General features: G+C 38.5%; 1 protein-coding gene across 5 annotated transcripts in view; it reads left to right on the top strand.

Moving 5' to 3' along the window:
* LOC132822961 (polycomb group protein ASXL1-like) overlaps nucleotides 1-21,364 on the top strand; it is a 106,515-nt gene that overhangs the window by 66,405 nt on the left and 18,746 nt on the right. For 3 of the 5 annotated variants that reach the window (XM_060836410.1, XM_060836409.1, XM_060836411.1), the window contains exons 5-8: nucleotides 224-341; nucleotides 5,291-5,467; nucleotides 8,493-8,659; nucleotides 17,639-17,735. In XM_060836410.1, coding sequence (XP_060692393.1) covers nucleotides 224-341; nucleotides 5,291-5,467; nucleotides 8,493-8,659; nucleotides 17,639-17,735 — 559 coding nt within the window. Of the gene's footprint in view, nucleotides 1-223; nucleotides 342-5,290; nucleotides 5,468-8,492; nucleotides 8,660-17,638; nucleotides 17,736-21,364 lie in introns of those variants that run through there. The other 2 variants (XM_060836413.1, XM_060836412.1) reach the window with 2 other exon arrangements.

Below are 21,364 nucleotides of genomic sequence, written 5' to 3' on the forward strand. Positions count from 1 at the left end.
CTCTTCTAATGAACTTCGCCTGCTCATTTGTTTAACTTCTTTGTCCAGATTTGGTTTATTATAAATTGGCTGTGGGTCCTTATACTTTAACAGTGAACATGCTTTATTGCCTGTGCAACACCTTGGGACATTGTGCCTTTCACAGTCTCAAATCAAGATAGTTCTTAGAACTTTATATTTAAGAGTATATGCTAAAGCTTTTCATTTAATGACATGTAAACAGCTTGTAAAGCAACAGCCAAAAAAGAAGATTGGAGTTCCAGTGATGATGAGCAAATCCATTCCAAGAGTTGTGCTGACACCACTGAAAGTAAATGGAGAGCATGTGGAATCAGCTTCAGGTAAGATGCAGAATGCTTGTGTAGAAATGTTAATTTTTTTCCCATGCAATCATTGTTTTGCTAAGCAAATTCCTATGAGAAAAGCATGGATGTGTTATAAAAGTAAACAAGCAGAGTTATAGCATAGAATTTAAGTGTTGCTGATGAGTAACCACAGGTACAAGAATGAAAATGAAATATAATGTTTGAAGTCAACTAGGAGTTCTCCCCCATGTTGAAACACATTTTGAGGAAGCATTGAGGATGGCAAGGGTAGAAAATGTACTTTGGATGGGGAATTTCAATGTCCTCCATCAAGAGTGGCTTGGCGGAAGCAGCAATCCTGATTGAGCTGGTTGGGTCTGAAAGGACATGGCTGCTAGTCTGGGTCTACAACAGGTGGTGAGGGAACCAACAAAAAACATAATTGACCTCATCCATATCAATCTGCTGGCTGCAGATGCATCTATTCATGATAAAAGTGACCACTGCACTGTCTTGCTGGAGACAAAATCCTGTCTTCACATTGAGAATAATCTCTATCATGTTTTGTGGTACTATCACTGTGCTAAATGGGGCAGACTTCAAATAGATCGAGCAATTCAAGACTGGGCATTACTGAGGTGCTCAGGGCCATCAACAGGAGTAGAATTGTACTCCAGCGCAATCTACAACCTCATGGTCCAGCATATTCCCCACTCAACTATTGCCCTTGAACCAAGGGATTAATCCTGGTTCAATGGACAGTACAGGAGGTCATGCCAGGAGCAACACTAGGCACACTTGAAAATGAAGTGTCAATCTAGTGAAGCTACCATGCAGGTCTAAGACAGCATACGCAGCAAGTCATAAACAGAACCAAGTGATACCACAACCACTGGATCAGATTTAAGCTCTGCAATCCTGCCGCAACCAATTGTGAATGGCGGTGGACAATTAAACAATCCATTGGAGGAGAAGGCTCTGCAATGTCCCTATCCTCAATGATGGATGAGTACTGCACTTTCCACAGGAACAGGAGTAGGCCATTCAGTTGCTTCAGCCTATTCCATTATTCAGTGTAAACGATAAGGCTGAAGCATTCACAACAGTCTTCAGTCAGAATTGCTAAGTGGGTGGTCTATCTCAGCGTCCTCCAGTAGTCACCAGCATTACAGATACCAGTCCTGAACAAATTCAATTTGCTCCCCATAACATCAAGAAACAGTTGGAAATACTGGATACTGCAAAGTCTATGGGCCCTGACAATAATCTGGCAATAGTACTGAAGCCTTGTGTTCCAGACCTTGCTGCTCCCCTAGCCAAGCTCTTCCAGCACAGTGACATCGACTGAACAATATGGAAAATTGCTCAGGTATATCCTGTACACAAAAAAAAACAAACAAGTGACAAATCCAACCCAGCCAATTACCGGCCCATCAGTTTCCTCTTGATCATCAACAGTGCTATCAAGCCACACCCGCTCAACAATAACCTCAGTGACACCCAGTTTGGGTTATGCCAGGACCATTCTGCTTCTGACCTCATTCCAAACTTGGTTCAAATTTGGTCAAAAAAACTAAATTCCAGAGATGAGGTAAGTGTGACAGCACTTGATGTCAAGGCTGCATCCAACCTAGTGTAGGATCAAGGAGTGCTGCCAAAACTGGAATCAGTGGTTATCAGGGACCAAACTGTCTGCTAGTTAGGGTCATTACGTGGCAAGTAAGAAGATGGTCGTTGTTGTTGGAGGTCAGTCATGTCAGCTCCAGAACATCTCTGCAAGAGTTCCTGAGGGTAGTGCCTAGGTCCAGACATCTTCAGCTGCTTCATCAGTGACCCTTTTCTCCATCATTAGGTCAGAAGTTAGGATTTTGCCGATGATTGCTGAATGTTCAAGCACTATTCTCAACTCTTTTGATACTGAAGTAGTCCATATACAAATGCACCAAGATCTGGGCAATACCCAGGCCTAGGCTAACAAATGGCAAGTCCTATTCGTGCCACACAAATGCCAGACTATGACTATCGCCAATAGAGACAATCCAATCTCTGCCCCTTAACATTCAATGGTGTTAACATCGCTGCCCTACCACCAACATCCTGAAGGTCACCATTGACCAGAAACTTGACTGCACTTGCCCCATTAATGCAGTGCCTACAAAAGCAGGTCAGAGACTGGAGGCACTGCAGTGAATACTTCCCCTCCTGACTCCCCAAATTGTTCATTTACAAGGTGGAAAACAGGCCTATGATGGAATACTCTCCACTCGCCTGCATGAGTGCAGCTCCAACAATATTCAAGAAGCTTGACACAATCCAATGAAAAAGCAGCCCACTTGACTGGCACCACATTCACAAACATCCACTTTCTTCACCACCAATACTCAGCAGCAGCAGTGTTTACAAGATGTACTGCAGAAATTCATCCAAAATCCTCAGATAGCACCTTCAAAACCCACAACCACTTCCATCAAGAAAGGCAAGGGCAGAAGATAGACAGGCGCATCAGCAGTTCTAAGTTCCCCTCCAAGCCCCTGACCATGCTGACTTGGAAATGTATCACCATTCTTGCACTGTTGCTGGGCCATGATCCTGGAATCTGCTCCCTATTGGCATTGTGGGTCGACACACGCAGGTAGACTGCAGCTTGTTCCCACCTTCTCAAGGGCACCGAGGGAAAGACAATAAATGCTGGCCAGCCAGCGACGCCCACATCCCACAAAATGAATTTTAAAAGTGTCACAACTCTCAAATTCTCTCCTCTTGGGATTCCTGCTATTTTCCAAGAAGGAGATTTATTGGGAATTCTTTCACTAGCATCCGGCTGAGTGACCCTCCAGCTCTGACTAAGTGCCTCATATTTAAGATCACCTTAGTTCAAGCATGGGCATCACTTTTGCTAAGTTACTCCATGTCAGAAGCAGCTTTGAAATTTGATAACCCTTCACTGCATGTATGTAGTTCCTGACGGATTGCTCTCTTCTCAAAACTGTTTTCTGTGAGAAAATACACACCGATAAAACCAAACCAAACTAAAACCAAACTCATTGCAGTCTAACCCCATGGGACTGCCACTACCTGCATGTTTTTATCCAGATGCATACCATCCTAACGTGCAACTATATTGCCATTCTCTCATTGTTAACTGTCTCAGAATCCTGAAACACCTTTCTTAACCACACAGTGTGGTTCTCTGCACTCCAGAGACAACAGTGGCTCAAGAAAGCAGTTCACAGATTGTCCAGAGTAGTTGTGCAATTTAAAATAACAATAAGTTGCAGATCTGGAAGATATCACCTGGAAGGGAAGTGACAGTGGATGTATGGGAAGAGCACCACCTGCAAGCTATCTTCAAACCCACCTTGCTGACTTGGATCTTGCTGTTCCTTCACTGTTGCTTGGCCAAAACCCTGTAATTCATATCTCTGCAGCAATATGGACTGTAGGGGATTCCAGACGATGGAGACATAAATGGTGGTGTAGTGGTGTCGCTGCATGAATAATCCAGAACCCCAGGCTCACATACTCGGTCATGCGTTTGAAATCCACCATGGCAGATGGTGAAACTTAAATTCAATAAAAAGGGAAAAAAAATCTGAAATGAAAAGTTAGTCTAATAATAATTGTGTAACCACTACTGATTCTCATAAAAATCCATCTGGAAGGAAATCTGACATCCTTCAATAAAATACTGTGAACTCTAGGTGGTGGAGGACTTTACATAAACTAGCTGAAAGCCTATTTTACTTTGAGAATAAAAATACAACTCTGGAAGCATGTCAGTAGTAGTGTGATCTATATTTTAGTCAGAAAGTGTTATGATTGGAGGAGCTCATGTGTTAAAATTGTAATGTAGCCACCTTGCTCAACTGTTTTGTTTCCTGTGACTTTTGGGTATTTAATTACTTTAGCACAATTTTCTATTGTTTTCGGATAATAGAGGATAAGTTTTTAGACTCTGAAGAGGCACTCTGCTCCAATACGTTTGTTGCATTCTTTGTTATTTCAGTTTACATGAGTGTAAAGGGGGAGACAATGGCCTTGTGGTATTGTTGCTAGACTATCAATCCATAAACTCAGCTCCATGTTCTGGAGACCTGGGTTCAAATCCTGCCATTTAGAATTTGAATTCAATATTTTTTTAAAAAGTCTGGAATTCAGAATCTACCATGAAACCATTGCTGAATGTTGGAAAAACTCACCTGGTTCCCCTCAGAGGGAAATCTGCAATCCTCACCTGCTCTTGCCTACATTTGCCAAAAATACACAGCAATGTGCTTGACTCTCAACTGCTGTCAACTGGCCTAGCATGCCACTCAGTTCAAGGGTAGCTAGGGACAGGTATTAAATGTTGGCCACCCAGTGATGCCCATGTTGCATAAGTGAATGAAGAAAATATGAAATTCCAGATTCGCTCATTTGAATAAGGTACACTAAGTACCTTCTCACAAAATATTAATAGACTTTGCTCTGTGAGTATATTAATTCTTTGTTCAAGAGTTTACTTTTAAGAAGTTAACATTACTTGAACAAAAAGATAGAATAAAGAGAATACAGAAAGGATTTTAGTTTGAAAAATTAATTTATGAAATTGTATTTGAGTAGAAATCAGGGCGCAGAAAACAGTGCTAGAAATGGTGAAAGTAATTGATCTAAACAATATCTGTATAGTTCAATTGTCAGATTTTTGTGTACGTCCAAATTTGGATGTCTAGCTTTTTAAAGTAAGCACTTAATTTGCAGTATTTCTTTCTCTGGTAATCTTTTTAAATCAAAGAATTGGAATTTCTTTTGAGCAGGAAAATGATTATCAGAAAATGTTTAGCATGTTAATGGCCAGTTTGCTCATGTTTAGTTTTCTTCAGTCTTGTTCAGATGTGAAATTGAGACACTAACTGCCATAGATCAAGATCATAGTTTCCTTTTATGTCCTCCTCTTACCAGTTTTTAGAGTTACACAATTGAGTAAAGAAGTATTTATTTTTCAGCATTTGCAGCAAAGCACACAGATGGTGAGTCAAGCAGTGCATCTAGTATTAGTTCCTGCACAGTGACTTCAGGGAGCACACAATACAACAGAACAGAAATGAATAAACTTCAGTGTAGGTCTAGCCTGAACCGGAAACCTGGACAGCATTTCAGAGCCCTGAGAAGGCCGAGCACGGGTAAGAAGTGATTTTTGTTACTTCTTAGGATAATGTATCTGTTGTAATCTTGGAGAATGAAATGTTGTTTTAAAATGCTATGTTCCACAAAGTGCCCAACTATTCATGGCCTAAAGATGAAATTATACTTTGTGCCTCTGGAAATACAGAGCATGGGTTATAAACAATAATCAGTACTGTTTATTACTCATCCATTGAGTTACATACACAGTATCTTTTAAAAATATTCTGTTTATTTAGTCATTGATTCCTTGCAGTGGAACCATGCATGTTAGTGTCAGGTAACTTATAACTTGTTGGATGTCATGTTTTTGTGGTGTATTTCAACAACTTAGATTTGTATAGTGCTCCTAAGGGAACAGAACATCATAGATCTACAAATGTTAAATATTGCAGATGCTGGAAAATGAATTTTTAAAAAATTGCTGGAACCACCCTGTCATCTGGAGGTATCTGTAATTTGAGACAGTGTTGATATTTCACAGCAATGTTAAAAGGTCATAACCCATGGAAAGCATGGTATATTTCATAAAGCATTTCTGATTATTCCTATCAGGTTTGCAGTATTTTGTTTTCATATCAGATATTTAATAAGTTTGTTTTAATAGCTGTTACAGAGATGTGGTTGTAGAGTGATCATGTTTAGGAATTAAATAATCTAGTGTATTTCAGTTCTAGAGCATATGGGCAAAATGGAGGATGGTTTCCTTGAATAAAGAGAATAGAGAAAGTATTTTAGTTTGAAAAATTAACATATAGTATTAGCTTGTGTCTGAGTAGGCATCAAGGGGCAGAAAGCAATGCTAAAAATAATTTACTGGCTTTGTAAGAGGAATTTTAGCATTTGACTCTTTAACAATTTTTTTGAAATAATCTGCCAAAACTACCTCCTTTCGAAGTCAACTAACAATAGATGCTTTTTTGCAAGTAACACAAACATCCCACAAAAGAATACAAAATTAAGCTTCGAGGACTAAACTTATGTAACAAAGCAAGGCAGAAAGAAATACTTATTCATTTTAAACAAAAATTGAGGCAGTTTTCTAGGTCAAGATGTAATTGACTGGGGGATGAGCTTTTTGAGATCAAATACTGTGCAGAGAAGCACGTTTAATAACATCGTAAAGGAAGCTCTGGGGAAAGATGATCGTAATGTGACAAAATGTTATTATGACTTTGAGAAAGGTTTAGTTCAGAACTTCAGGAAACTAGTACCTAAATTTCAATAAAACTTGCAAAGGTAAGGGTGAATTGGGGAATTATTAAAGGATGAGATGATAGATGGGCAAAGGCATGGATTTAATACACAACAGTTGGGCCATCTGTTTTTCAGCCAAAATTCTGTAGAACCAGAGGGTACATGAATATGAAATAGTTGAACTTGAAACATGAAATGTAACATTCTGTGGTTACTATGAACCTGAAATTAAACTGGCCTAGCCATACAAATGTTATGGCCACAAGGGGAAGTCTGAGGCAAGTAAACTGTTTCCTGACTCTGTGAAGCCTGTTCTTCATTTACAAGGCAGCGTGTGATAGAATATTCTCAACACTTTAACAATCGCAAGTATTTTATTCCACCCTATCCACTACCTTAAATGGTTACTGCCTCAGTCACCAATGCATAAATGTTTACCATGTAAAATATGCACTACTACAGCTCACCAAGAGTCTTGCGACAGCGCCTTCCAAACCTGCCTTCTGTACAACCTGCAACAACAGATGCGTAGGAGTGCCAACACTTGCAAGTCTCCCTCCACGTCCTGACTTGGAATCGCAGTGCCAAAGTCAAGGAAATCCCTTCCGATCATGTCTACATATGTACCTACACCACTTGGGCTGCAGCGATTTAAAAAAAAATCTCACCACTACCACCTTGCATTCAGTTAAAGAAATAAATATTGGTTCATATTGATAAATAAAATAAGATTTAAAATAAAATTCAAATGTATGAAAGAAGTTTTTTACTTCATATCTGCTCACCACTGTCTTTCTCACTCTGTGACCCTTGCTGCTGCTGTTGATCCTGCAATCTGAGCTTCTGATGCACCATGCATCTTGAACCTCTAGTTACAATTGATGTTGCTTGCCAAACCTCTTGTTTGCTACATGTAATGCTCTCTGACCATGTCTCTTTCTGACTGACTTCTTCCTGAATCCTCAATATGCCAAGGTCTCTGTAGCTGAGCAATAAGAAACACAGAAAGAAACTTCGTAAAGTCATAAAACTGTACAGCATGGAAACAGACCCTTCAGTCCAACTCGTCCATGCCGACCAGATATCCTAAATTAGACTAGTCCCAGTTGCCAGCATTTGGTCCATAACCCTCTAATCTTTTTCTATTCATATACCCATCCAGATATCTTTTAAATGTTGTAATTGTACCAGTGTCCTCCACTTTCTCTGGTAGCTCATTCCATATATGTACCACACTCTGCATGTAAGAACTGCTTCTTAAGTTAGTTTTAAATCTTTCCCCTCTCACTATAAAATTACGCCCTTTAGTTTTGGATTCTCCCACTCCTGGGAAAAAGAAATGTTTATTTACCCTATGCATGCCCCTCATCTTGTAAGAGATAATATGAAAGCCAAAGTGGCAGCAAGAGGGGGAGTTATCAGCAGTCTGGAGATTCAGGGAATGGGAGAGGCATGAACTGGGGAGGGTGGCACTGACTGAGACGGAGCCCTCAGAAAAACATGAAACCAATTGTCTTAATACAGTGTTGTAACCTTTACGGAGGATTGAGGCATTTGTTCACAAAGGGATATTTGGTTCCACAAATTATTTATTTTTGTTGAGGCACTTGAAGTTGGTTTTTGGATTATTGGATGTTCAAAACATATTTTCAGGCTACTTTTTTTCCAGGAAGACTGCCTTGTGCTTATGTCATGAAGTGTTAAGAGTTTAAATCAAATTCTGTCAGGTGCTAAATATTAAAAATCCTACAGCCAGCTTGTGGTTTTGTGATTTCTTTTTGTCTGTTCAGCTACAATGAGGTGTTTCATGGTTTTGTATTTTGAAAGCAGGACAGATGAAGCGGAACAGAGGGGAAGAGATTGATGTTGAAACACCTGGATCAATTCTTGTGAACACGAATCTACGTGCTTTGATTAACTCACGGACTTTCACTTCTTTGCCGCTACATTTTCAGCAGCAGCTGCTATTCCTACTGCCAGAGGTGGACAGGCAGGTAGGGATTGATCTGAGCATGGATATTGAATACATTTTTATCAAAAGGAAAACTATGCACACTTAATTGGTGAAAAGAGAAGGGAGAATAAATACTGGGCCTTTCTTATTCAAAATGGCAATTTTGACACAATGGGCTAAAGGGCTTTTTCCCATGCTATGACAAGCAGCTATGACTCTAATTTGTGGCCATGTTTTATGTGACAAACCATTGTATTGGTTCTGACTAAATGCAGCGTGTTAAGCCTTACTTTCTCTACTTGATATGTTTTGTTCTTTTCAATTGTGAGGGTAGGACAAGAATTAACATTTCAGATTAATGAGCTTTATCAGATGATTGACCTGAAAACTGTCTGGTGTTTTCTGCACAGCTGCTGCTTGACTTGATCACTATTTTGGACATTTTTGATTTTGTCATATTTTGCTTTTGCCTTGTATTTTGTCTGTAGAAACAAGCATTATTTGTGATCCCAATCGGATTTATGCACTCCATGCATTGGTTTTGATTATGGAAATGAATTTAGAATCACTTGCTTTGAGTGTTTAATGTAGTCTATTAAATCAGGAACATTTTATCTAAAATTGAACATTGAATGATTTGAACACAGCTGCATAGATAACATCAAGTCAGGAAATCTGGTGCAAAAGTTTTTAAATTGTCAATTAATGTAGTGGGATTTATTAATTAATAGTTAATGCATAGTAGTTTTGTGGATGAGTGCATCTTTGTATTTAAATGAAATGAAGTGTCAAAATTATCCTGAGTTCGGGGTGGGGGCGGGGGTTGGAGAAGAGGTGTGGAAATTATGGAAAATGTTATGGTAGGAGGAGGGGAGAGCTTGGTAGAAGTTATTGAGGTTTCTAGAATAGTGCAGACCGTGTAAAGGCTCAGGAAGCTAACTTCAGGCATGGGTGATAAGAGGACAGCTATTAAGAGGGGGCCAGTCACACAGGACTGAGGGTGTTGTGCTTAAATACATGATTTTACGAAAAAGAAAAATGAACTTGTGGCACAGATTGAAATTGATGATTGCAATGTTGTGGGTATCACAGATTTTGGGAACAAAATATCCAAGTGAACACTTCATATTGAAAGGACCAGCAGGTAGGGTGGAGTTGCGTTGTCATTAAGAAAATAAATCAATGAAGATTAGAGTTGGAAGGCACAGAATCTGTGTGGATACAGTTGAGGAACTGCAAAGGAGAAAAGATCCTGTGAGGAGTGATGTACAGGCCTCTCTTAGCAATAGTTAGGATGGAGGACAGAAAATAAATCGGGAGATAGAAAATGGATGTAAGAAAGACACTTACAATAATCATGGGGCAACTTCAATACGCAGGTAGACTGAGAAAGTCATGTTGGTAGCACATCTCAAGTAAAGGAATTCATGGAATATCAACATGACAGTTATTTTTGGATCAGCTTGTTAGAGAACAGGCAATTCTGGATTTCTTTTGATGTATAATGAAGCAGGTTTGATTAGGAAACTTAAGCTGAAGGAACCTCCGAAGGTACATTGACCATATTATGATAGAATTCACCCCAAGTTTGATTGGAAATTGTTGAATCAGACGTAACAGTATTCCAATTGAGTAAATCTAATTACAGATGTATGAGGGAGGAGCTGGCCAGAATTGCTTTGAAGGGGAGCCTAGCATGGAAGATGATGGAACAACACAGGCAGAGTTATGAGGCTGGAGAAGTAATGTAGTAGAAGTTGTGGACGAACTGAATAGGTATTTTGCGTCTTTCTTCACAGTGGAAGACACCAGTATCATACTTGAACTTCAGGAGGGTCAAGGACAGACATTAGTGGCGATCACTAAGCAAAAACTACTAGGGAAACTAAAAGATCTGAAGGCAGATAAATCATCCAGACCAGATGGATTACACCCCAGAGTCTTGAAGGAAATAGCTGAGGAGATTGAAGGCATTGGTGGTGATCTTTCAGGAATCACTGGAGTCCGGGAAGTTCTCTGAGGACTGGAAAATGGCTAATGTAGCATCCATGTTTCAGAAGGGAGAAGGGTAGAAGGCAAGAAGTTATAGGCCTAATTAGTCTAATGTTTTTTGTATTCATTATGCGATGAGGGTGTCACTGGCTAGGCCATCATTTTTGCCCATCCTTGATTGCCTAGAAGTAACAGTTTAGAGGGAATCACATTATCATGCGTCTGGAGTCACATATAGGCCAGAGCAGGTAAAAATGGCAGTTTTCTTTCCCTGAAGGACATGAATGAGTCCCTGAATGGGTTTTTTCCAACAATCAACAATGTATTCATGGTCATCATTAAACTCTTAATTCCAGATATTTATTGAATTCAAATTCCACTAGCTGTAGTGGGATTTGACCCTGGGTCCCCAGAACGTTATCTAGGTTTCTGGATTCACAGTTCAGTGATAATATCGCTCGGCCATTGCCTCTTGATCTGTCATTTTGTAAGGTTTTTGTCCATTAGTAAGGATGAGATTGCGAGTACTTGGAACTGCATGGTATAATAGAGTGGAGTCAGCACTGCTTCATCAAGGCGAGGTTATGCCTGACAAATCATTTGGAATTTGTTGAGTTTACGAGCAAGTTGGACAAAGGAGAGCCAGTGGATGTCATCCAGTTAGATATCCAGAAGGCCATTGACAAGGTATCAACTCTCAGGAACCTGCTAAATAAGATAAGAACTCATGGTGTTAGGGACCAGGTCCTGGCATGGATAGAGGATTGACTGGCTGGCAGAAGGCAGAGAGTGAGGATCAAAGGAGTTCCTTTCAGGATGGCAGCTGGTGACGAGTGGAGTTCTGCCGGGTTCTACATTAGGACCATAACTATTCATGTTGTATATTAAAGATATGGATGAAGGAACTGAGTCCGTCAATGCTAAGTTTGCAGTTGACACAAAGATAGATGGAGGGATTGGTAATATTGAGGAAGTGGGGAGGCTGTGGAAGGACTTGGCCAGACTTGGAAAGTGGACAGTGAAATGGCAGGTGGAATAGACTATGAGAAAATGAGAGTTTACGCATTTGTTTAGGAAGAATACAAGTGCAGATGATATTCTAAACTGGGAAAGACTTCAGAAATCTGAAGCGCAAAGAATTAGGAGTCGTAGTTTAGGATTTTGTTAAGGTTAAAATGCAGGTTCACTTGGCAGTTGGAAAGGCAGATTCAAGAGGGAGAATGTTGCCACACAAAGGGAGCTAGGTGTGCAGGCGCATAGTTCCTTGAAAGTGAAGTTGCAGGTAGACAAGGTGGTGAAGTTGGTGTTTGGCACGCTTGCCTTCATTGGTTAGTGTGTTTAGTACAAAGTGATGGTTCGCCATTTGTTCGTGCTTTTCAGATTAGCTAATCAAATATGAGCAAATTACTGCAGAGGCTGGAATCTGTATTGAAAATTAAAAATGCTGGAAATCACAGTGGGTCAGGCAGCATCTGTGAAGAAAAAGCAAGCTGATGTTTCAAGTCTAGATAAATCTTGATTAGAGCAGCTCTAGTGAAGAGTCATCTATACTTGAAAAGTTAATTTGCACTCTCTCCATGGATGCTGCCTGACTCATGATTTCCAGCATAATTTGATTTTAGTAGCTAATCAAATGGCTAGTTTCAGCACTCCCTGTGTACTTTAATGTAGAAAAGTTTAAAATGTTACTGAAATATCAGTAATGATGGCCACTGCTTAGTATTGCTCCATCAGTGTTTAAGATCGCATTCTGTTCTTGATGTCCTCTAACAGGTGATGCTAAAGCTGACTTCTGTCTGAAGATATCATCAACCGATTGAACCCATTGGCTGTCCACTTGGAAATATCTGTTCTGGAAGTTGCTTTAAGAGTAGTAATTTTGAAGATCATGTTTTGTAGGCAAAATCATTTGCAAGTCAGGTGGATTCTATTCAATGCAGAATTGTGGCATGTTGAGATGTTGAATACATTGTTTAGGACATAAAATGAGCATTATATTTACTTTGTTGCCTAAAGGAGGCCATTTCAACTGTCCTTCAAACTGCACTGAGAACTGGAGGACATTTGGGACGTTCTTTCGTTCGTTCTTTTCCCATTGATCACCACAAATGCTCAAGCAACTTAACTTCATAGTACATGTACAAAATCTTTCCTTTTGTGGTTCAGTACGTTACGGGGCAGATTTTCTTTAAAGCCAATATTCGTTGAGTCAAAGAGGAATCTTGCAAGGAGCTTCCAACACGTTAGTGTTTACTGATCATGCTACATTGTCGCAGGCCCTCATAAATACTCCAGTTAGCATTTTGGGATGGTTACATGGCTCTGAAGTTATATTTGAAAGCTCTTTGAGATACTAGTGCTTTCACAATCTTTTTTTTTGTCAGAACTTTCTCAGTTTGATAGCATATGTCCATATAGTTGATATGGGAGCTCTGAACATTTAAGTATCGGACTTTCAAGCATGTTCAATCGTTCAGTTGCTTAATGGTCATCAATTTCTTAACTCCAAACAGCCACCATGTTCTTTATATTGCAGCTGACAGAAATTATTTATTTCCATTTTAAAATTATTGATTTTGATCGTACTTACTGTTTCTTGTCAGAATGAAACTTATACTCCAGCCCAACTTTACCTGAAGTTTTTCATACTTTTCTCATGAATGCTGTGGTTTTGCTTTGAAGTTTTTTTTCAATTTCTTTCAAAATCTTGAAAACCTTAATCAAATCACCTTCAGTCTTTGTTCTTCTGTAACCTGAATCGGTAATTTTTCTCATGCAGCGTCATGAACCTGAAATGGTAGCTGTTTCTCTCCACAGATGTGTTTTCGATTTCCAGAATTTTCAGGTTTTATTCCAATTGTATATGATGTTTTGTTATAATCAAACCCTTGAAATTAAAATAGCATTCTACTAAACAAACTTGATGCTCCTTCCAAGGCTTGTATTTCCTTTGCAAGATGTGCCTGTAACTGCACCCAGAGCTCCAGGTGTGCTCTAGCCAGAGCATTCTGTAGCTTCAGCAAAAATTTGTTCCCTTTATATTCTAGGTCTCTAGTTATAAAGGCTAGTGTTTCACTACTTAAAAAAAAATACTCTATTCTATCCTTCCTTGGTCTGAAGTGAATGACTTCCTATTTGAATATGTTGAAATCTATTTGCCATAGTAATTCAAGTAATTCGTGTATATAATATCACGTTCCATCAGCACTGCTAACAATGCTGTCCACCTATGTGTTTATGGCAAATTTGGATATGTGGCATTTTATTCCAATGACATGTCATTAGACGTACCGTTGGTTCTTCAAGAAAGGTCATTATGGGAAATTATTTGTTACTGCAATCTATTCCAGCCTCTCAACTCTTTTATATCTGTGATTCTCTAGTTCTGGCATCCCTGATTTTAATCATCCATATTGGTGTCCATGCTATTGGCTGCCTAACACCTGAAACACTAAAATTCCCTCTCCAAACACAGTTTTTCTCTTTCTCCTTTTCCTTAAACTTATTAAAACCTACTTGTTTGATCAACTTTATGATCGTCTGTCCATACCAGGTTTGTAGCTCAGGGTCCAATTTTGCCTTAGAATAAACATTTAGCAGTAGACATAGGCTGCTTGACTCTTTGAGTCTGCTCCAGTGATCTTGTGAAGAACTTTGGATTGATTTATCACAAAAGTGCTATGCAGTCATAAGTTCTTGATATATTTGGAGGCCTTGCATCATTGCATGTACTTATTGAGTGTTCATTCTTTCCAAATAAATAATTAAGGAAGAAGTAATTACATTTTGATAAGTTGTTTGACCTTTCTCTTGTCAAGTCAAAATGTTCTATTTGCATTTTTTTTTGTTGTGGAATACCAGGTAACCATGTTGGTGGATTTCTTGTGACTGGTAAAGTCTTTTTCTTTTGGCTTTTCCAGGCTGTTAATGTTTGCCAGTGAGCAAGGTTTCCTTGAAATTGTTGCTTGCAATAGACCTGCATTCTGGGGTGTAATGTAACCTAACAAAAACATGTTATGATAAGCTAGTTGTCTGCGCGCAGGTTAGGCTGAAGTTGTGCATGCTGTTTGTTGATTCCAATTTCATTAATCTGGTATACAAGGTAAAATCAGTTACCTCTAATCTGGTTTTCCTGTACATGGTGGGATATCTATCTTTGAGAGGAGAAAGAAACAAATTTACAACTGAGAGTTATTCCTTTAGAAATGACTGAGTAGTCTGATTATGCACTCTGATTCTCATCATACAAGACTTGAGCTTCGAAATTGAACAAATGAATTGTGTAAAGATCCTCAAAACATTAGTATCCTACGTGCTTGAAATCTGGTCATTTTGTGCAATTCACACGTACATAATATAAATAGTAAAGGGGCATTTTCTGATTTTGAAAAGCCATTTTCATTCCAGTCCAGTTAGACAGTACACTAATTATTTGTAGTTTTACTTTTGAAAACCTTGAATATGTTACAGGGTCAGTACAGATGTAGTGTTCTGATGAGATCTTCAGTTTCCTCATAACGAATGTTAGTGTCAAGTGGGAACATTTTCTAATTAACCCATTCAGAGATGTTATTGCACACTTCGGAAACAGGTGGGACTTGAATCTGGGCTTCCTGGTTCAGAGGTGGGGTCAAGTGAAAACATCTTATAAAACTTGAATTGTTTCAGGCATCAAGACTGAGCTTCTTTAGAAACCCCTTTGATTAATATGTTAGTGTCATATATTAATCTTTTAACTGGCTTCCTAATATGGAAAAAAAACCTAATAGTGAAATTCTGTAGCACTCTACATTTTGGTTCTGAAGTGTTCTGTTTGGTAACTTTTTTTTGTTTGGTTTGTTATTGAGAATAGAAATTTAATCCAGTTCAACTGCAGGTTGGTACTTTATACAGTGGTAAAGCTAAGTTCCTGTCATTGATTGATGGATTGATGGTTTTTTTTCTTTCCTCAGTATCTTGTCTATGCGTTGAGAGTGGTTCCTGTGTGTAGGAAAAAATAGAGAGGAAAAGTCACTATGGACCACTTCATATATGGCTTAAGGAGTTGGTTGGAACTGCTAATACTATATGTGGATTTTGCAGATGAATGCCTTAGACATCAGCAAGAGAGGAGATTTGATGACCAAAACCAATTTTTATTCTGGTTCTTATCAAGTTAAATGCTACAAAAGGTTGCCTCTTCTAAACTTAATCAGTGTTCTTGATTTTAAGAAAATTAGCATAATCTTGGGGTTTCTCTTGCGCATGGGAGTCTTGTTCGCAATATGCTCGTGATTAATTGAAGATGATAGGAATAAACTTGAACCAACATTAAGTGGGTGCTTCAAGGTATTCAATTTTTAAAAACTAAAATCTTGAAATTGACAAAAGAAATTCCTAACCAGGGTTCAGAAATTTCAATTAGATTTGGTTTTGCTGAAAATTGGTTTGAGTACCACAGAATCCTGATGTGCTTTTTTTGTTTTACATAGTGGGTGGTGGTTAGCTGTGCCATATATTAGGTCTAAAATGGGTGATGGTATAGGTGAATAATGATGTGCAGACCAGTGGGTGGCACTGTGATCTGTAGCAAAATAAAAGTTTTAAATTCATAGGTCATAATTGTGAACTTGAAATGAAATTTTCATTCACCTCTTCTCATCAAGGGGTTTCTGTTCTGTAGTTGTGTAAATATTCTGCAGTTTTTTTTTGGAGATGAATTATTTACTTGCACTATTTCCAGATCATTTTGCTTCACACAATCCCAGTTGAAATACGTTGTAAGTCTACACTATTATGTGTTAACAGTACCAAGATGTTCCTTATAATGAAAACCAAATTATTTCTTATGTTTGCCCATTTACTTGTTTGAATTTATATGAATGACATATGAACATGAGGGCAATGTAGCTAAGCCTGCAGTCTTCAAATGGCAGCATAACAAAAAAAGCTGCAAGTAGAAAGGAGTGGGCTGTTGTGGAGAGCCTCATACACTTCTCAGTTTACTGGGAACAGATGTTTCTCTGCAGATGCTTCAGTGGGAGAAGATTAACTATTTGTTTAACCGGTCAAACTGGTTTGTTATTTGTTGTTTCCACTGCAAGCTGAGCCTAGCTTAATGCTAATTAAACAAATTTTTGCAAGACTGAAAAGTTGGTTGCTTCCTTTTATGACAAGATGAAGTTTCATGACAAGCCTAATTGTGGTTGTAGTAACCACTTGATAGTAGAATATTGTTTTAAGCTTGTATTTACATTGGTATTAATTGGTTTTATAAACTTCACTCCTATACTTTAATGTTCCAATATATTCATGTACAGTACTGAAAGCTCTTCCCACCACCCCAAACCTCCTTTCACCACTTGGATGTGTTTTCACAACTGATTCTACTCATGTTGGATTCCCATATGCACATGCTTTAAATTGAGTGTAAGTTAATGAAAAGTAAGAATCTGGCTTTTTTTCCCCCCATCTTTTCAAAACTGCTAATAATAGTACTGTATACACCCCAAACTATATAGCAACGTTGAGTCAAACCTGAAACCTTGTTAATCTTTTAAGGCTAAACTTAGCATCATTGAAGTTTTCTGTGGTGTTATATGACCGATTCAAACAAAATTTTAAGGTGTGTTTCAAATCTATTATTTTAACAAGCAGTGATGGGAGTTTGAGAGTATTTTGTTCTGCTTTCTTTGGGGGAAAGAAACTAAAAGTTGTGATTTCTGAAATTCAAAGCTATATCTGAATCTTGGGTGCCTTTTTTTTTTAAGTAGGGGGAAGAAGACTTACACTACCAACTTGGACATGCTGTTCTTTGTTGTATTCAACCCAAAATTGGACTGATTCTGATAGATTTATAAATTGATCGTGATCCAGACTTTGGATTATATGTTTGTGCTGAATTAATATGTTCTAGGCGAACTAATGTATGCCTAAAGGAAGTTTCATAGCTTTTGAAGCATGTGGTTAAGTGTTTATTAGTACTTGGATGAAAACTTCCAGTTTCTGTACTGAATTTAAATAGAATTGTTTTCTTTAACTCTTCTAGGTTGGGACTGATGGTATAATGCGGCTCAGCAGTTCAGCCTTAAATAATGAGTTTTTCACCTCTGCAGCTCAGGGATGGAAGGAGCGATTAGCAGAAGGTATGCAGCCTACTGATAAAAGTTGTACCTTGATTGTTTAGGAGACTCATAACCTCATTTTAAAATAAACTTTTAGTTTTACTCCTCCAGAGGATCAACAGTAGATGCAATGCACTGAGTAGCCTCCATATGTGCTGTAAATTCAATGAATCGTAGGAAGTAAATTACTTGTTTCCATTTGCCCTTTTCTCCCCCTCCTAGTTTCCTTCCTTCCATTTAGCAGCATAAGATTAATTCAGTTGCTTAAAAATCACAGACCAGCAGAGTGATAGGGGTTGCTCTCTAAAGTAACAAGGAAAGCTTTGCACCTCAATTCCACTTGAAAACAATGTTTTCTTTCTAAAATATGAACCATACTGCTGCTTGCATTCAGTTCAAACACAGATGAATTCCGTTTGTAACTTTTGTGTGCATGCTAGGTGGTTTTCCTTGTTGCTTTGATAACCACGTTAAGCATCTGTGATGGTGTTGCTCATATTCTTCAGATTTGTTGTCCTTTACAAGTGTTTATGTCACACATCTTAAAAACAATTGAAATTCGCAGGAGGAAGAGAGTGGGAGAGGCAAAGGAGTAACGCTTCTTAGAAGTTCTTAGCACCCAAAATTGAGACTAGAGAATGAGTACCTGAATAAGTTATTTAATTGCATCACATCTTTTTAATTTAATTATACTTTTGTTCAGTGCATTTAATAAAACCTAAAGTAGATTTGTTGTTTTCTGTTTACTTTGCAAGATATTTTCTGAAACAAGTATTCACAATATAGTTGTTTTAATATGTCGAGAACTGGACTTCACCTGATGTACAAATTGGAAGTTTTTTTTCAATTTTTTTCTCACTCAAGTTTACAAGTGAAATGGTTAGGCAATTTCAAATCAAATCTGGGACATGTGTCCTGCCTGAAAATAGGCCAAGAATTCACTGTAGCATTCTGTAGAGGTATGTTTTGAGACTTGATTCAAGAACCCCTGTTACTATTTTTATCTCAATCTAACTTAATTATGCCGATGAAGTAGGCTTGAGCTTCATAATCTCGGTCATTGTAGTGTCTCTGTCATGATTTATAATTTTTTTATGAAAAAAAGGACCATAATTGAAGAAGTAGGAGCAGAAGTAGACCAACATGTGCACGTTCCTCTCCAAGCTGCTCACCATCCTGGCTTAGAAACATCTTGCCATTCCTTCATTGTTGCTGGGTCAAAATCTTAGACTTCACTCCCTAAGGTCTACCTGCAATTATATGACTGCAGCAGTTCCAGAAGATAGCTCACTACCACCTTCTCAAGGGCAACTCTGGCCCTTCACATCTGCTCCACCATTCAATGAGATCATGGCTGATCTTCTGCTTTAAGAGATGGTGCAGGAAAACTGTGTTAATGTATTACTGTGTAGAAATCTATTAATCTCAGTTGTGAAAATAATTATTCATGAGCTGCTTCTACCTCCTGGAGCTAGAAAATCAAAAGTTTCACTACTCAGAATTGAGAACAAAACTGATTTCTGCATTAAATGTCCAGACCCCTATTCTGAGACACTGTTCCATGGGATTTGGTATGCCTCAACCTCCCAAATTCTAGGGATTAGTTAAGTAGACCTTTGCATTACCTTTGTGGCAACTACATCTCTCTTGCATGAAGAGATAAATATTTCATGTAACATTCAAGTCTCAAGTTATATAATTGCATGAAGTATCTTTTATCCTTTACTCAAATAATCTTGCAATAAAGGACAATCTACCATAAACCTATTTAACTGCTTGCAGTGCCTGCATGTTAACTTTTGTGATTCATGAACAAGGATACCCAAGTCCCTTCAAAGTTAGAAAGATCAGCCCCTCTTAGTTTAAGTCGTACTGTATTTCTATTGTTCTGATCGAAGTGATAATCTAGCATTTTTCCACATTGTATTTCAGCTGCCACAGTTTTGTCTACTCTGGTTGCCTCTCCAAATCACTTTGAAGTGTCTTTACTCATGTTGTCACTTTTTTTTCTAAAAACCTGAAAATATTACATTTATTCCTCCCATCAAAATCATGACTGTGGATTGTGAAGCCACAAGGACCCAAGCAGTGATCTTTCTCTTCCTGCCAAACTATTTTGACTCTGTTTTCTGTATGTTAATCAGTTAACTATTCTCCCTCATTTCATGTGCTTTTATTTTGCTTACCAATCACTTGTTTGGAACTTTTTTGAAATGGTTCCAAAAAATCTAGATTTACCATATAAACTGGTTTCCCCCTCCTCTACTCTGCTACTTGTATCCATCCTCCTTAACGGGTTTAACAAACACAATGTCTCTTGCAGAATTCTGTGTTGATGCTGCCAAATCCACCATTATTTTTAAAGTATCCTTTTATGGCTTTCCTTATTGTAGTTTTGGATATGTTTCGTTTGACTGATAATATCCTCACATGTCAGTAGCTCCCTATTTTCTTTCTCTCTCCTTTCTTAAATTGCAGGATGACATTTGCAATGTTTCAATCAGTCTGGTGCATTCTGGAATCTCTAGAATTTTGAAAAATGACTGCCAGAGCAGTTCTATCTTTAGAGCCACATGTTTCATCACTCTGATGTGGATCATCTGATGCAGGGAATTTAATTACTTTTGTTTCCATTAATTTCTGTAATAGTGGCAGATGGAATTTAATTTAGATAAATGTGAGGTTCTGCATTTTGGAAAGGCAAATCTGAGCAGAACTTACACACGTAATAGTAAGGTCTTGGGAAGGGTTGCTGAAGAAAGAGACCTTGGAGTGCAGGTTCATAGTTCCTTGAAAGTGGAATCCCAGATAAACTGAATAGTGAAGATGACGTTTGGTACCCTTGCCTTTTATTGTTCTGTGCATTGAAAGAAGGAGCTGGGAGGTCATGTTGTGGTTGTGCATGATGTTGGTTAGGCTATTTTTAGAATACTGTGTCAATTCTGATCTCCCCTGCTCCAGGAAGGATGTTGTGAAACTTAAGAGGGTGCACAAAAGATGTACAAGAATGTTGTCTGAATTGGAGTGCTTGAGCTATAGCGAGAGGCTGAATACGCTAGGCTATTTTCCATGGACGGCTGGAGGCTAAGGGGTGACCTTATAAAGGTTTATAAAATCATGAGGGGCATGAATAGGATGAATAGCCAAGCATTTTTTCCCAGGATAGGGGAGTCCAAATCTAGGGGGCATAGGTTTAAGGTGAGTGGGGCACAGATTTAAAAGGGACCCAAGGGACAACCTTTTCATGCAGAGGGTGGGGTGTACATGGAATGAGCTACCAGAGGAGGTAGTGGAGGCTAGTATGATTACAACATTTAAAAGGCATCTGGCTGGGTTCATGAGTAGAAAGGGTTTAGAGGGATATGGGCCAAATGTTGGCAAATGGGATGAGTTGGATCAAAGGTCTGTTTCCATGCTGCACATCTCTATGACTACTCTTTCTTTTGTCTAATATTAATGTCATTTTCTGATTTACACGACTACATTACATTAACTATCATTTCTTAAGGAGATTTTTAGTATTTTCCTCACTGAAGCAAAACATGAAGCATTTAGAGTCATAGAGTCACAGATATGTAGCATAGAAACAGACGCTTCAGTCAGACTCAGCCATGCTGACCAGATAGCCTAAAGTAATCTTCTCCCATTTG

The sequence above is a fragment of the Hemiscyllium ocellatum genome, chromosome 15 (genome assembly GCF_020745735.1).
Source record: "Hemiscyllium ocellatum isolate sHemOce1 chromosome 15, sHemOce1.pat.X.cur, whole genome shotgun sequence".
In the NCBI taxonomy this organism is placed as follows: domain Eukaryota; kingdom Metazoa; phylum Chordata; class Chondrichthyes; order Orectolobiformes; family Hemiscylliidae; genus Hemiscyllium; species Hemiscyllium ocellatum.